The sequence below is a fragment of the Bombus impatiens genome, unplaced genomic scaffold, assembly GCF_000188095.3.
Source record: "Bombus impatiens unplaced genomic scaffold, BIMP_2.2 scf_0481, whole genome shotgun sequence".
Lineage (NCBI taxonomy): Eukaryota > Metazoa > Arthropoda > Insecta > Hymenoptera > Apidae > Bombus > Bombus impatiens.
In genome coordinates, this window is record NT_176900.1 from 179,084 (window position 1) to 193,002 (window position 13,919).

At 39.8% G+C, this 13,919-nt stretch overlaps 1 protein-coding gene across 1 annotated transcript in view; it reads right to left on the reverse strand.

The window, feature by feature from the left end:
• The window catches only part of LOC100746980 (microtubule-associated protein futsch), a 34,896-nt gene that overhangs the window by 17,961 nt on the left and 3,016 nt on the right, over positions 1-13,919 (reverse strand). The window contains exons 4-8 of the mRNA XM_033321706.1: positions 7,349-7,447; positions 7,042-7,214; positions 6,735-6,892; positions 6,202-6,613; positions 30-6,065 (exon numbers count right to left, since the gene is read on the reverse strand). Coding sequence (XP_033177597.1) covers positions 30-6,065; positions 6,202-6,613; positions 6,735-6,892; positions 7,042-7,214; positions 7,349-7,447 — 6,878 coding nt within the window. The remainder of the gene's footprint in view (positions 1-29; positions 6,066-6,201; positions 6,614-6,734; positions 6,893-7,041; positions 7,215-7,348; positions 7,448-13,919) is intronic.

Genomic DNA, 13,919 nt, shown 5'->3' on the forward strand with positions numbered 1-13,919 from the left:
TCTTCTTCTTTCTTTTCTATTGGTTTTACTTCTTCCTCTTTTTCTACTGGTTTAACTTCTTCCTTCTTTTCTATTGGCTTAAATTCTTTTTCTTCTAGCTTTTCTAATTCTTTCTGAATAACTTCTTTTTCCAGCACTAGTTCAGTGATTGAACGTTTCCTTCTTTCTTTTTCTATTGTAATCGCATCCACTTTTTCTTCGGGCGATTCAGTCTTCTGCTCCTTCTTCTCTTTAGCTTCGTCTAGATACTTTTCTATGGTATCGAGAGATTCTGGTACTTCGGTCACTTTAACTTCCTTTTCTTTCTCTATAACTGGTTTTACATCGATAGGTAATTCTGTCTTTCCTACTTTTCCCTTTGTCTCGTGAACGAATTTTTCGTCAGCTTCGATAACGTCACTTATGGTATCTTCCACAGCTTCTTCGGCGTATTCCCGCTCGCGTGATTCGTCTGATTTTGGTGAAATAATACGCGATGTATCTTCCAAAGAAGTAACAGTTACATCGCGTACTTTATATTCTTGTTCGACAGCCTCAAAGTCGTCGCCAATGTCTTTTTCCTGTCTTTTGTCGATAATTTCTTTTAGAGATACCGGTTTTGTAGGTATTGTGTCCTCGTAGTCACGAACCTCTTTCGGTTTTGTGGAAGATTTTTTAATGATACTTACAAAATCATCTTCTTCTTCTTCTTCAGCTGACAAACAAACGGATTCTTCTTCGACGCCGAGTTCTTCTTTACGTGGTTCAGAAATTTTAGCTTCTTCTTTCGGTGATTTCGTCTCTTTTTCCTTCAAAATCTCTTTTTCTACAGGAGATTTTATTTCTGGTTTCGCGACCGATATAACTTCGATTGGTGATAATTTTTCTTCCTTTTTGTCTAATTTCGACGGTGCTTCGATCTTTTCCTCCTTCGTTTCTTCTTTCTTCTCAGCTTCTTCTTTCTTTGCTTTAGTATCAATCGGTTCCAGTTCGGAATCAAACAAACCATCAGTTTTAACATCGATTAACTTTTTAACGATAATTTCCTGGATAATACGAATTATGATCACTTTCGGCACAGTCTTTTTAATGGAAATTTCTTCGACGATTTCGATAGTTATGCATTTTCCTCTTTTAATGTATTCATTGATAATATACTCTTCAAGCTCCATTTTCAATTTCGGAGTGATAGATTCTTCCAATTTTAAGATATCAACGTTATCGACGACATCTTTCTTTGAAAGACCCTTTCGTATAATAATCTCTTCGATAATATAGATAACACGCTCCTTTGGAACACCTTTAACGATTGTAATGTACTCTATAATCTCAATAGTGATTTTCTTCTTCTTAATCACAAGTTCTTCGATAATCTCTTCCACAATACGATCTACCTTATCGACAATAGCTTTTATTTCAGCGGGTAATTTAATCGAGAGTTCAATTTCTTTACTCAAGTCCACTTTGCTTTCCTGCATTTTATCCGTAACAAATTTCGGTGAGGTTGGTGTTGAACCAGGAGAAACCATTACAATCTCCGCTTTGGCGGGAGAAATCTTTTGCTCGAAGCCTATTACAGGCTCTTCTATAGCTGTTTGAACTTTCTCCTCTTTTTCGATCGGTGATTTCACAGTTTCTTTCACACAAACGTCTTCCACCCCAGCTTCCAGTACGTCCACCTTCAGAGACAAATCTTTAACTTCGGGAGCAATCTCTTTGACATCTTTCGTCATTTCTTCGCAAATTTCCTTAACGTCACGCTCATCTTTCTCTTCTTTCGGAGATATAATTGGCTCTGTTTCTTTGACAATTTGGACACAAGGTTCTTCCTTTGTTTCTGCAACGAGTTCTTCAGCTTCCTCCTGGTACAGAGAAATTTCCTCGGTAATTCCAACTTTCGTGGGTATCATAGGAACCTTAGTTTCCGCGACAGCTTTAGGCGGCGACACAGCTTCCGCCACAGGTTTAGGCGGCGACACAGCTTCCGCCACAGGTTTAGGCGGCGACACAGCTTCCGCCACAGGTTTAGGCGGCGACACAGCTTCCGCCACAGGTTTAGGCGGCGACACAGCTTCCGCCACAGGTTTAGGCGGCGACACAGCTTCCGCCACAGATTTAAGCGGCGACACAGCTTCCGCCACAGGTTTAGGTGGCGACACAGCTTCCGTCACAGGTTTAGGCGGCGACACAGCTTCCGCCACAGGTTTAGGCGGCGACATAGCTTCCGTCACAGGTTTAGGTGGCGACACAGTTTCTTCCTTTTTGATTGGTTCCTTGAACAACAACTTGTCCGAGAAGACATCTTCTTCTTTCAGAACCTCGGCAACCTTACGCACGATTTCGGTAACATCTCTAACTTTGTCCTCGATGTCGATACCAGCTGTTCCAGCAAGAACCTCTCCAACGTCTAGAACAGCTTCTTTAACGTCTTTCGTAGGTATTTCTTCTTCCAAATGTTCAGCTTTTGGTATTTCGAATTTCACCTTTTCAGGTTCTTTGCTTTCGGGAGATGTGCCTTCGATATGTGGCTTAATCGCTTCCAGCTTTTCCACCACACCTTCCAGAGTGTCCTTAACGACATCCTTCGTTAATGGTACCTCTCGTGTCAAATCAGCTGTTTCGCCGGCGATCTTCTCTTCCAACGATTCCAAAGAATCCCGCAAGCTGTCCTTTACTGTTTTAAATTTCTTCGAAGCTTCTTCCAACAGTGCTTTTATTTCTTCTGCTTCTTCTTCGACTTCTTCTGCAAGCTGTTCTTCCTTCTTAGCTTTGATCTCGATCTCCGGTGACTTTTCCGTCTTTTCTGCGACCTCGACATCTTTCGACGGAACTTCGCTTGGTTTCGCTATTTCTTTTTTCGATTCAATTTTTTCTTCCTCAATGGGTTTCGATACCACCGACACTGGAGATTTGCTTTCTTCTTTCACAGCCTCTTTCTCGGTAGGTTTAATTTCTTTCTCTTTAATTTCGAGTTCTGTTACGTCACGTTCTGTTACGGTCACACCCTCGAGTTTTTCCTTAGCCATCGCGATGGTTTCTTCCGTGATCGAGGCAGCCCTCTCTTGTATCTTCGGTTCCACTTCAGGAACTACTTCCTGGACTTTCTCACTAGGTTTACCAACTTTCAGGAATATTTTCTCGACATCGACTTCTTCGAGCACGGTCTTCTCTTGTACCTTCGCCTCTTTCGGAGAACTGGACTTCGACGAAGACTTTTCATCGACGTCCTTCTCCTGTTCCTTCTTTGATTTCTTGGTTAATTTATCGATGCCCTTTTCAAACTTATCAGCAACCTTGCCGAAGAAGCTGAAAACTCCTTTTTGTTCCTTAACAGGTGGCGTAGGTGGTTCTTTGACTTCTTGCGTTGGTACCGGTGCCGATACTTGTGGCTGAGGCTCTGGTTCTTGCTGTGGTTGTGGCGGTTGTACCAATGCTGGTTTTTCCTCTTTGTCCTTCTCGAAGTCTTCCATTCTGTACAATTTAGGATCTACCTCTTCGTGGACTGGCAAATCAGCAACTTCGTCTGGTGTTTTTACAATGTCGCGTTGAAGACACTGTACAGCTTGACGGACATCAAACACTTGAACGTCTGGTTTTGTAGTTACTGTTGGAGGTACGGTTCGCGAAGCAACGACCTCTTCTTTAACTTTCTGTACCACATCCTTCTCTTTCACTTCCTCGATAATGTGTTTCTCGTCGATATCTTCTTTGATTTCGTCCAGGGGTATACGCTCATCTTCTGGAAGTGTCGGCGCTGTGGTTGTAGCACCAGATTCCAAAGTTGAAATTCGTTCTTGCGATTCTTCTAATTTTTCTGGTATTTGTTCCTTTTGGTCAGCTTCGGGTTTCAAATCAGTGTCAGTGGTTTTCTTCTCGGAAGAGTCCAACTTATCAGGGCTCAAACTCGAAGGTTCCTTGGTAATGTCCTCGCTATCCTTCTTACCGGAATCGTCTTTCTCTTCTGGTTTTTGTTGGATTATCTCTGCTGCGGGAGCAACTATTTCTTTAGCCTCTTCTTCCAATTGCTCCCTACGATCTGGTGACAAATCAATTGGCTCTGCCTTCTCTTCTTCGCCTTTCAATATCGTCTCCTTCTCTTCCAATGGTTTTTCACGCTTCTCCACGCTCTCGTCCTTCTCTTTCTCCTCCACTTCTTCCTCGGCACCTTTTTCCTTCACCTGCTCCATATCCTTTAGCATCTTCACCTTCTCAGATTCAGCCTCGTCCAAAATATGCTTTTGTTCACCTTCGCCGCTCTGAGTAGAGTCTTCTATATAATCTTCCTCTTTCTCAACGATCAAATACTCATCGATAAGTTCTCTCTTAAGTGCATCTTCCATGTCAGCTTCGATTATGTCATCGTCTGTGATATCTTCTTCTTTCTTGTCAGTAAGTTCCGCTGTGATTTCATCATCTCCTTCGGAACGATCATCTTTTCGTGTTTCTTCGATAAGATCTGCTTTTTTAAGCACTGCTTCGATCTCCTCGACTACTTCTCTTTCCTCCTTTAGATCAGCCAGCACTTTGCTTTCGATAGAATCCAAAGAAATATCTTCCGATTGTTCCATTAGACTCTTCTCTGCGAGTCTAACTCCTGTTTCAGCTTCAATTCCAGATGGCGTGGATACAGTCGAAGAATCGGCAGTACCTTTGTCGCTCTTCGCTTTGCGAACGACACCGTCTTTGTCAGATTTAACAGAGGTTGTTGGAGTGCTACGAGTCGACTTCGCTGGACTACCAGATACTCGAACTTTACTCGGACTAACTGGTTTTGGTCGGCGGCTAAGCGGTTTTCTGTCCATTGGTTTCGGTTTGGCTGGTACTTTGACCATGCCAGTGGTTATAGCCGATTCGATGTTCTTCTGTTCAAGTACTTTTCTATTATTTGCATCCTTAGTGCTTTTCGCTGGTGGTGCAGCTGCTGTCTTCTGGGCTTTTGCTTTGGTCACGCTCACTTTCGATATCTCCGTCTTTGTGGCAACTCCGTTTATAGTTTTCTTAGGGGTCGTTGGAGAAGATTTCACTATCATTCCAGCGTCCTTCTTTTCTACGGGAGACTGTTTCGCTTTTTTATCAGTTATCTTCGCCTTTGTTTCAATTTTTCCAGGTTTAACGCCCTTTGGTTCTTTCGATTCTTTCCTTTTGGCTACTTCTTTCGGTTTTGATTCCTTCGCCGGTGGAGTTATCTTTTCTGTTTCTTTCGGAGGCTCGATCTTCTTCTGGACATCCTCTTCGCGTTTCTCTAATTTCTCTTCTATCTTTTCTGGCTTCTCCTTCCCAACATCCTTCTTTACGATCTCCTTCTTCGCTTCCTTCGCTTCTTTTTCTATCTTTTTACTCTCCTTCTCCACCTCTATCTTCTTGTTCTCCACTATTTTCTTAGGCTTCGTTTCGGCTTTAACAGGTTTCGTAGGAATAATTGACGTTGCTTGCGTCTTTGGAGGTAATTCATCTGTAGCTTTCATTTTTATTTCGGGCGATTCTTTTTTCTCTTTCTTCGCCTCTGTGCCTAACTTCTTCGAAGCTTCTTTTTCACTGATCAGGCCCAATTTCTGTTTCGTGGGCTTGTCTCGCAGGGTAGCTAAAGACGCGGACGGCGAGAGGCTCTTTGCAGAACAAACAGGATGCTTTAGGAACTCCAGGTGTTTCAATCGTTCGAAGCCTTCGAAGATCTTCTGTTGAGGCGTACTTCCGGGAAACAATATTCTCGTGATGGTGTCTTCGGGGTTTGCGGGTTGCCAGACTAATAACGCGCATATGGAGACCAAATTCTGGATCGGGAAGGTTAAATTGTTCGAGTCTTTCTTGTGACCACCGGCAAAAAGTTTCGAATCGGCGGCGTGCCATCTCGCCAGAAATTCTTTAACTTCGCGACTATCCTTGCTGGGGCTTAACACGTACATGTCCAACGTGCCGTGACCTACTTTGTGATAGAGATTGATCGGGTCTGGGTCTCTGTAGCACGGATGCGCTCGCAGACTGATGTGACGCAGATTGACGACCATCTCTTGGCCAATATCGGTGAGATTTAGTATCAGAGGATCGATATCTTTGTCCCCGTCCGGTGAATTGGATTGTCTTCTCTCCTGTTACGCGAGAGAACGCAACATCGACAGTTTTAATAAACGGTACATTAATCAAACCCGATTAGCATATTGCGTATATACGACTCGAGTAAGAAAGCGTAGAATCGACAACTTTTTATAAACTAACGATACTTACGATTAGGTTGCAGAAGAAATGTCCGATTTGAGGATAGACGTGCATTTCTTTCTTCTTGCGGAGCACGCTGGACATGCCTCCAACATTACTATTATTTATTCTAGTAACTAAGACCGCATCGAGGCGATCCAAGTGTCTGGTAAAGTCCCAAAAACAGGCCTTTCTGGCGAAACCACCGTCCACCAACATGTTAAAACCATTTATGCCGAAGAGCGCGGCATCACCTTGACCGCCAGGGAAGACATACAACGTTGGGTGACTAAATCTTATGTTGCCTACGACATCGGATGGCTCCATAAGCTGGTCCAGTGTCTGAGCGACCAGATATTGTCCAATGTAATTCGTGAAACTCGCGATGGCTGGTAATCCAGCGGTGAGAACGTCATCGGGATTTACTCTTACTCGGCAAGGTCTGTATCATGGCAAATATAACACACATAGATGAATTATTTAAGCGTCGCAGACTCTTTATAATATTGAGATACAATCTACGTGGATATTAAAACGTTGTTCGAAATAAATAGGATACAAACCTAGTGCAAGCTTCTTTGGAAAGTCTATTTGTTGTCCAATCGCCGACACTCGCGCAATGAATGTCTACCGTGACACTGTTTTCATACGCACGAAGAACTCTTTGCACTTCGTGTTCACTGAACGCATCCAGGAAATCGGCAAGGCTAAAGGTTCCATCCTGGACGCGTGGCATTTGAACGTGATCGTTAGTTTCAGTGGAAACAGAAATGTTCGAACTATACTAGATGAGCTTAGTAATAGTTTTGCATGTTAAGTTTCTATGTTATGTTTCGCAACGTATTATGCTTATGTAGAATTGGCACGTACTTGCAGTATCCAGGAACCATTTCCACTGAAGGTATAGCCACCGTGTATAATGTGTCGGTGTTTTGTAAAGCTTGCGAGAAGGTTACGGATACATTGTAACAGTGTATTCGTTTGCGGGTGAATCAGAACTTCGGTAACGAGGTTCTCGGTAGCGTATTGGATCAGTCGTTCGCCTGAAAATTCATTTCTCTCAGCGAACGAAACGTATTACAACGATCTATAGTACGTTCTTGGGATTCGGAATGATAGCGAACGATTTAGATTCAACGATAATATTTATCTTATAATCGCGAGTTTTAATTAATACCATTTCTTGCTTCTTCCCCTTCCGGAGCTTGCGCCACCAACGCCAGTAATTCTTTTTCTAAATCTACGTGACAGCTATCCTTATCCCACGACAAGAAACCTGAAATCCAAAATTAGAAAATATTAGTCGAAAGGAAGATTACGTAAGGCTCGTGGATGTGTTCCGTTTCAATTAGAAATGTCGAAAAGTCTCTTTTATCAGGACTTAAGATCCGAAAGGTAAATGATCGAAATAGCAAGTTATAACGTCGTACACAACTACCTAAGAGTCTGCACTAGGTTGGCTTCGTAAAGTGAGGATGATTCAGGGCTGAATAACGTAAGGTGAAGGTTAAGAAATCGAGAATTGTCTTCTACTCGAACGTCGACTCGTCAATTCTATTAACGAGATGAAAGTCTGCATCATATAAAATCAGAATTTAGTAGAACCTATAACTAAACATATAGCTACTTTCCGAGCGAAGAAACGCTCGACGGTAAACGTTAATTACGAGTAATTTATCAAATATATTTTCGGTTGAGCGCATTCCCGCATTCCCACATTCTTCGCGGCTCTTTCAAGAAAATATACAACAGATAAAAGATCTCGTCCGACGTGAATTATTGTAGAAATAATTGCAAAGGGTGGACAATTGGTTATAAAGTTATACGTGTAAAGTTGATGAAACAAGTAAGATCAAAGGAATTAGACGTCGAACGAACAATCGACGTAAAGAGAAAGTAAAAAGAAAAGAAACGAATATGTCGATAGCACGAATGAAACAGGAGTTTCTATGACGTCACGAATACCGCACCCCGTCACGTGGTTCGGCGGTAGCCGGCGATCGATCGCACATCCTGCACCCACTCTCTATTGCCGTCTCTGTTACTGTTATTTTATCTTTTCTACGTGAAATCCACTTGCAGCAGCCAGCCGCTTAAAAAACAAGCATACGCGATTACATAAATAATAATAAACGAGCGTATGGTAGAATAAATCTTTGTCACAAATAAACTACAGTTTAATAATGACATTGTTCTTTAATTATGTACAGATGGATATATTAACGTTATAATCGTAATATATCGGCTAGTTTTTACTTGTCAAGCTTGCGACGAAAATCTTACGAACAAATTGAATATTACGTTTATTTCGTAGCAGTAACGAATCGAGAGAGATAGAGAAATAAATCATGGAATAAATCATCGCGAAGTGTTTCCAGTCTGCGTCGAAGCGAGCAGATAATTTTTATTACAAAGTAGAATAAGCAACGTGACAGACCAGATACCATAACTCCAAAGGATCGATGGTACGATGGTACCACCGTATCTCGATAGCGAGAGATTTTAAACTTTCAGCACGTAAAATCTCACTCGTTCGATAAACATTTATGAATAAACAAAAGTAATCATAGCGAACATGACCGACCAGTGCTTGTTTTATTGCGGGAATAAATTTATTCCGATAAATGGGATTATAAATACGAACAATGGTTCGTTCGATGAAAATTTAGAAGAATAACTTTCGGTCGAATAAAATTTGAATATGGACGTGAATGGGGAAATCGAGTATATGCTAAAAGAAGGAAAAGAGTTTGAATAATCGTTGATAATCCACGAAGAATAAATCAATGGAAAATAGTTTTCATATTTTAAGAAAGTATAATTAAAATGAATTTTCAAATCCAATTATATATGCGATAACCGTATATAACTATAATTCCTTCGAATCGCTTAACTTGTCAAGTTGAACCACAGAACCAGCAAATTCTCTATGTCAAATTGATCGGAAGCCCTGACGATGATACAAGAGAAGCCGTGCGTCGGGGGTCGTGCCTTTTAATGCGTGACGAACCCTCTACATTTTCTTTACGATATACATACATCTATATATATATGTGTGTGCTAGTAATTAGTACTAAATAGATTAATATACACGTATTAATCTATTTAGTACTAATTACTAATATCTGTGTGGTAATATATTTAGTACAATTTAATTATTATCGAACGTACGATCGAAAATCGTTTACAATATGCAAATATTACAAATGCGATAAAGCAAATAAAATTGTAGAAGATAGAACGCATTGAATTCAGCCATTGAATTCCAGCAATCGCGAGATTTTTCTATGAATTTAGAAAAATAAATGCCGATAAAATAGGAGTGGAATGGCTTGAATATTTAGTAACAGTAGCGTTTCTTTCTCTGGAGAAAATCGTCTGATGCACCTCGCGTTGATAGGTCGTAGACATGTTCTACTTAAAAACAGTATCAGTGAAAGATACAGTTAAATATAGACAGAATCATGGCTTTCTTCGTTCGAGCATTTACCCCTCTCGCAGTATCTCTCAGAATCTTAAACATTCGCCGCTATCTCGTTTCTCGATTTCTATTTAATTCCCTTCCATTTTTTCCTCCTTTCTCGTGTATTTCTTTTTTCTTTTTCTATTTTGATAAGTTTTCTTCCTTTTCTCGTCTCTTCCTGCCTGACGACGGACGCTAAGAATGTTAGGAGTTGCCTCAACTATGTTTAGACGTGGTTTTCCGTTATCCTTCGTGCAACTTACCGTTCTCGAAATTCGTACGTCTCCGACATGAACGCGAATTCGATGTCACGAGAAACGTCTGTATAATTATTCGTTAATAACATTTACGTCGTTAAAGAGCGTCGAAATGTGGAAATATTATTTTCGCGATACATCGTATGCAGTAAGACAGGATGGATCTTCACGAAGAATATAACGTAGAAGCTTTTGTCGTCTAACAGGGTCAAAAAGTTTCTTCGAAAAGTGCTGACATCATTCTTGATTGATCTCGCGAGGCGAATAAAATATCGAACGAGGTCGATAGAGAGCTGTTGTTGTAACCTGTTTCAATCGTAAGTGTCATTTATCGTCGCTTCTTTGATTAAATACGACTATAAACGTTTAACCATTTGATCGAGTTTAGCGCAAATAATACAAAACGTGTCTAGATGGAATAATAATATTTGTTACATACCATCGTGTTATTATACTTGAGATAAAATAAACAAATTACGTATGCATGTAATAAATCTTGGCGTAGTTCGATAAATTTAACAGCAGCCTATGTGCAAACTTACCGATTAACTAGTAACCAATATTTGAACATACACGAACTTGATGGAATAGCACAGAGATCGACTTAGCCCGTCCGCGGCTATTTATATTTTTAAGAGAAGGGCGAAGACCTGCTCCAAGGATTTGTTAAAGATGAGACCGAAATTTATTTCTTGCGTTTCGATATTGTCCGATAACGCTTAACGAACAACTAAATACTTATCGAAGACCATCGATGAGTATCCTTTCGCTTGGATAAAGAATATTCCATATACGATAATAATATTCAAACGTATTTGTACTTTCGGATATCGTTGGGTCGCAGCAGCGTATGCGCTTTTAGCGAAGAAATTTTAGTTAGAATCGTTATAGCGATACGCGTGTACGCCTTTTTATAAAAAAGAAAAGCATAGATAGGATATATGAGATAATACATAGTATTGCAGTTATAATATTGTGTATAATGTGACAGAAATATGCGATAAGAGAAAGTAAAAGAAGGTAGAGAATTATATATAGAAGTCTGAAAATAAAAATCTCTTTATGCAGTTGCATCGTTGCATATCGTTAGCGTCCTCGTTGACGATAAGAAGCACTCGAAACGGAACAAAGGAACGAAGGGAAAAGAAGGAGAAAGTACGAGCATGCGAAAAAATATTTTTATATTATAACTGGACGAATATCGATGCTAAGTATGCTATTTGGTGTAAGGGTCAGGTTCAAGAACGAGGTAATCGAGAAACAGAGTTTCACGACTCGGAAAGCACGATGCACCAGAGAGCAAATCACTAGCGAATGCCGTGATAAAATTAGACACACTATATTCAGTTGCGCGTACGACGAAATTGTAAGAGTCTTCTGAAAAAGTTTTCTGGAAATTGGCTAAATAGCATCTTGCTTCGACGTTTGCATCGACTGTCGCAAATATTCTTGAGAAATCAATGCTTCGATTCCTTTCGATGTTCGATAGATCTTTTATTACGCTGTCGACAATACGCGCTGTGTTACGCGAGATCGAATACTCTCTCTTCCGAATACCTCGACGTTAGAGTGTCGGTTTAATTGTTTGGAGAAACCGTGAATATTTCACTAAAATAAAAATTGTCGCCACGGTGAAAACAGTAAAAGATCACGCGCCTACAGACGCCTGAATGTCTGGCCGAACCACATCTGGCTCAAAAATCATAGCGGTGCGAGTCAGTTCGCTGTTATGCTTCATAAAATAGCGTTCTACGTTTATTATCATAAGAAATTCATTATATTCTTAGAAAGTAACGGATGAAGTTGTACCTAAATTAACTATGAAACTAGATGGATGACACACGCTGGCTATAAAAAGTCTATGCACGTTCCCTTATTTTCCGATTGTTATATTTGATACTGAATGCTTCTCGGATAGTACCTTTCTAATAATATGAAAATATTATTGAATTACACAAAGTTTTGATATACCTGGTACTAATTATTAATATGCAAATGCTATAATAAATACCACGGTATATAGCAAATACATTTTCTAACCACCGTATAAAAATTGAAATATGTTATTAATTTGAGATTCTAGAAACTCGATTCACACCACTTTGGTTTTCAGTTCACCATATGTGAGTACAGGTGCATGTACGTGCTTCGTTCCTCGTAATTGGATAAACAGCGTAATGCGGTTGGAAAAGCACGTATGCAAATTTCGCCATTTGATTGAACGGAACCCTCTATGCGCAAGTTCTTCCGGATATTACAAGCATCGAATAACTCCAACTTTCGCGATGCTCCCCACGTCCTCAATCATGATTCATACCGACAAGTATGCCTTCCTATCTTACGTATGTGTGGTTACTCGTACAATATCTGTAAATATACGCGCGTACATGTATTTGTATATGCATTATCACATTAATCTTTTACGAGCATATTACCATGTATTAACTCACGCAAATGTTCACGTACGACGATTCGCATACTCCATAAAAAATTATCAGTTTCTAAAGCAGATACACGATTCATAAATCAAGATATCACGCGAATATTCTATTAATACTGTTTTTCAAATATTCATATCTTTTTCTATATAAGTTTTTATAACAAATCATCGTATTTGCTGAGTATTGATATAGTCGCGTTCTTCTCTATGTACTTTCGGCAAAATTTAATTTAAAACTCGACTACGTTATCAGTATGTCAAGTTTATTCTCGTTTTTTTATTCGTAACTCCGGTCATGTGTATCGAGAACGAGGCACAATAACATTGTCAAAAATAGTGGACGAGTCAGCATTACATTTAGGTTCTTCGAAATAAGCAGATGAATGAATTCATGTCTCGCCTTCTTTCCGCTCTACCAATCCTTCCTGTGATGCGTCTACGCTCTACACGGGCAACCCATGACTCACATGAAACTTGCTAACGCGTATACCATACCCATTGCATACGAAATTACCCATACGAACTCACGTATAGAAGGTACAAGAATTCTGGTTGTAATCGAAGAAATCTACTTAGAATTCCAAGATATTTGATCGGATGCTCTATCGAACAAGCTATAGCTTTCTTATACTCGGAATCTTCCAAGAATTATATAAATTTCTAGCTCGTGTTCAAATTATACCCTCTGTTATCGTAACAACATGGCAGTACTTATTTCTGATTCTTTCCGACCTGTAATCTTTTTTAACGTAATGAATAATAATGATCATCTCGCGTGCGAAAATGATCTTCAACTAACAATTAAAACGCTTACACTGTTCCAAACAATTTCAATCTGTTTTATCTACTTATCTGATTTGCTAATTTTCTAGCAACTCTTTTCAGAAATCAACGCATCGCGTGCACTCGTTTCAGCCCAATTTTCATTCCCTGTCTTTGCTTCTGTATACGTCCGTATGCAACATACAAGCAACCATTGTTCGTTGAATTACATCTCAAAATGATTTGAAAAAATTGTCATTATAGTTTAGCGACGATTTTCGTTATATACTGTGTAGATGGATTATTGATCCAAGTTCTGGTGACTGCGGGGATGTGGCCGTAGGCTGGTCTAACATGCGCATGCCGCATCAAACTCACAAATACAGATTTTTCCCTTCATCCACTATTTTCTTTCTACCATTCGCTTCTTCCTACTTTTATTTCCCGTCGTAATGAATCTTTCCTTTAGTGCCTTGACTCCTTCACGCCCCATTTCTTAATCACCGTTTCCTACGCGTTTCTCCGTGTCTTTTCCACATTCTTGATAATTTTTGATAGTCGAATGCTCGAACTGAATTTCACTTCCGTTAAGGAACAATCTTGTCGTTCAATCAACCATATATGACCTGTTTCGTACACGCGAGACATGCATGAAACGTTTTATAATGTTACCAACATTTTTCACGTATATGCATGCATATATATGTATATATATATTTGTAATTTTTCGTTCCACTGATGAAAATTTGCACGATAGATTTCAATTTTGCATTGAAATTGTATAAGGAAACGGAAAGGCGTTCTGAACTTTCTAGAATAAGTTGAA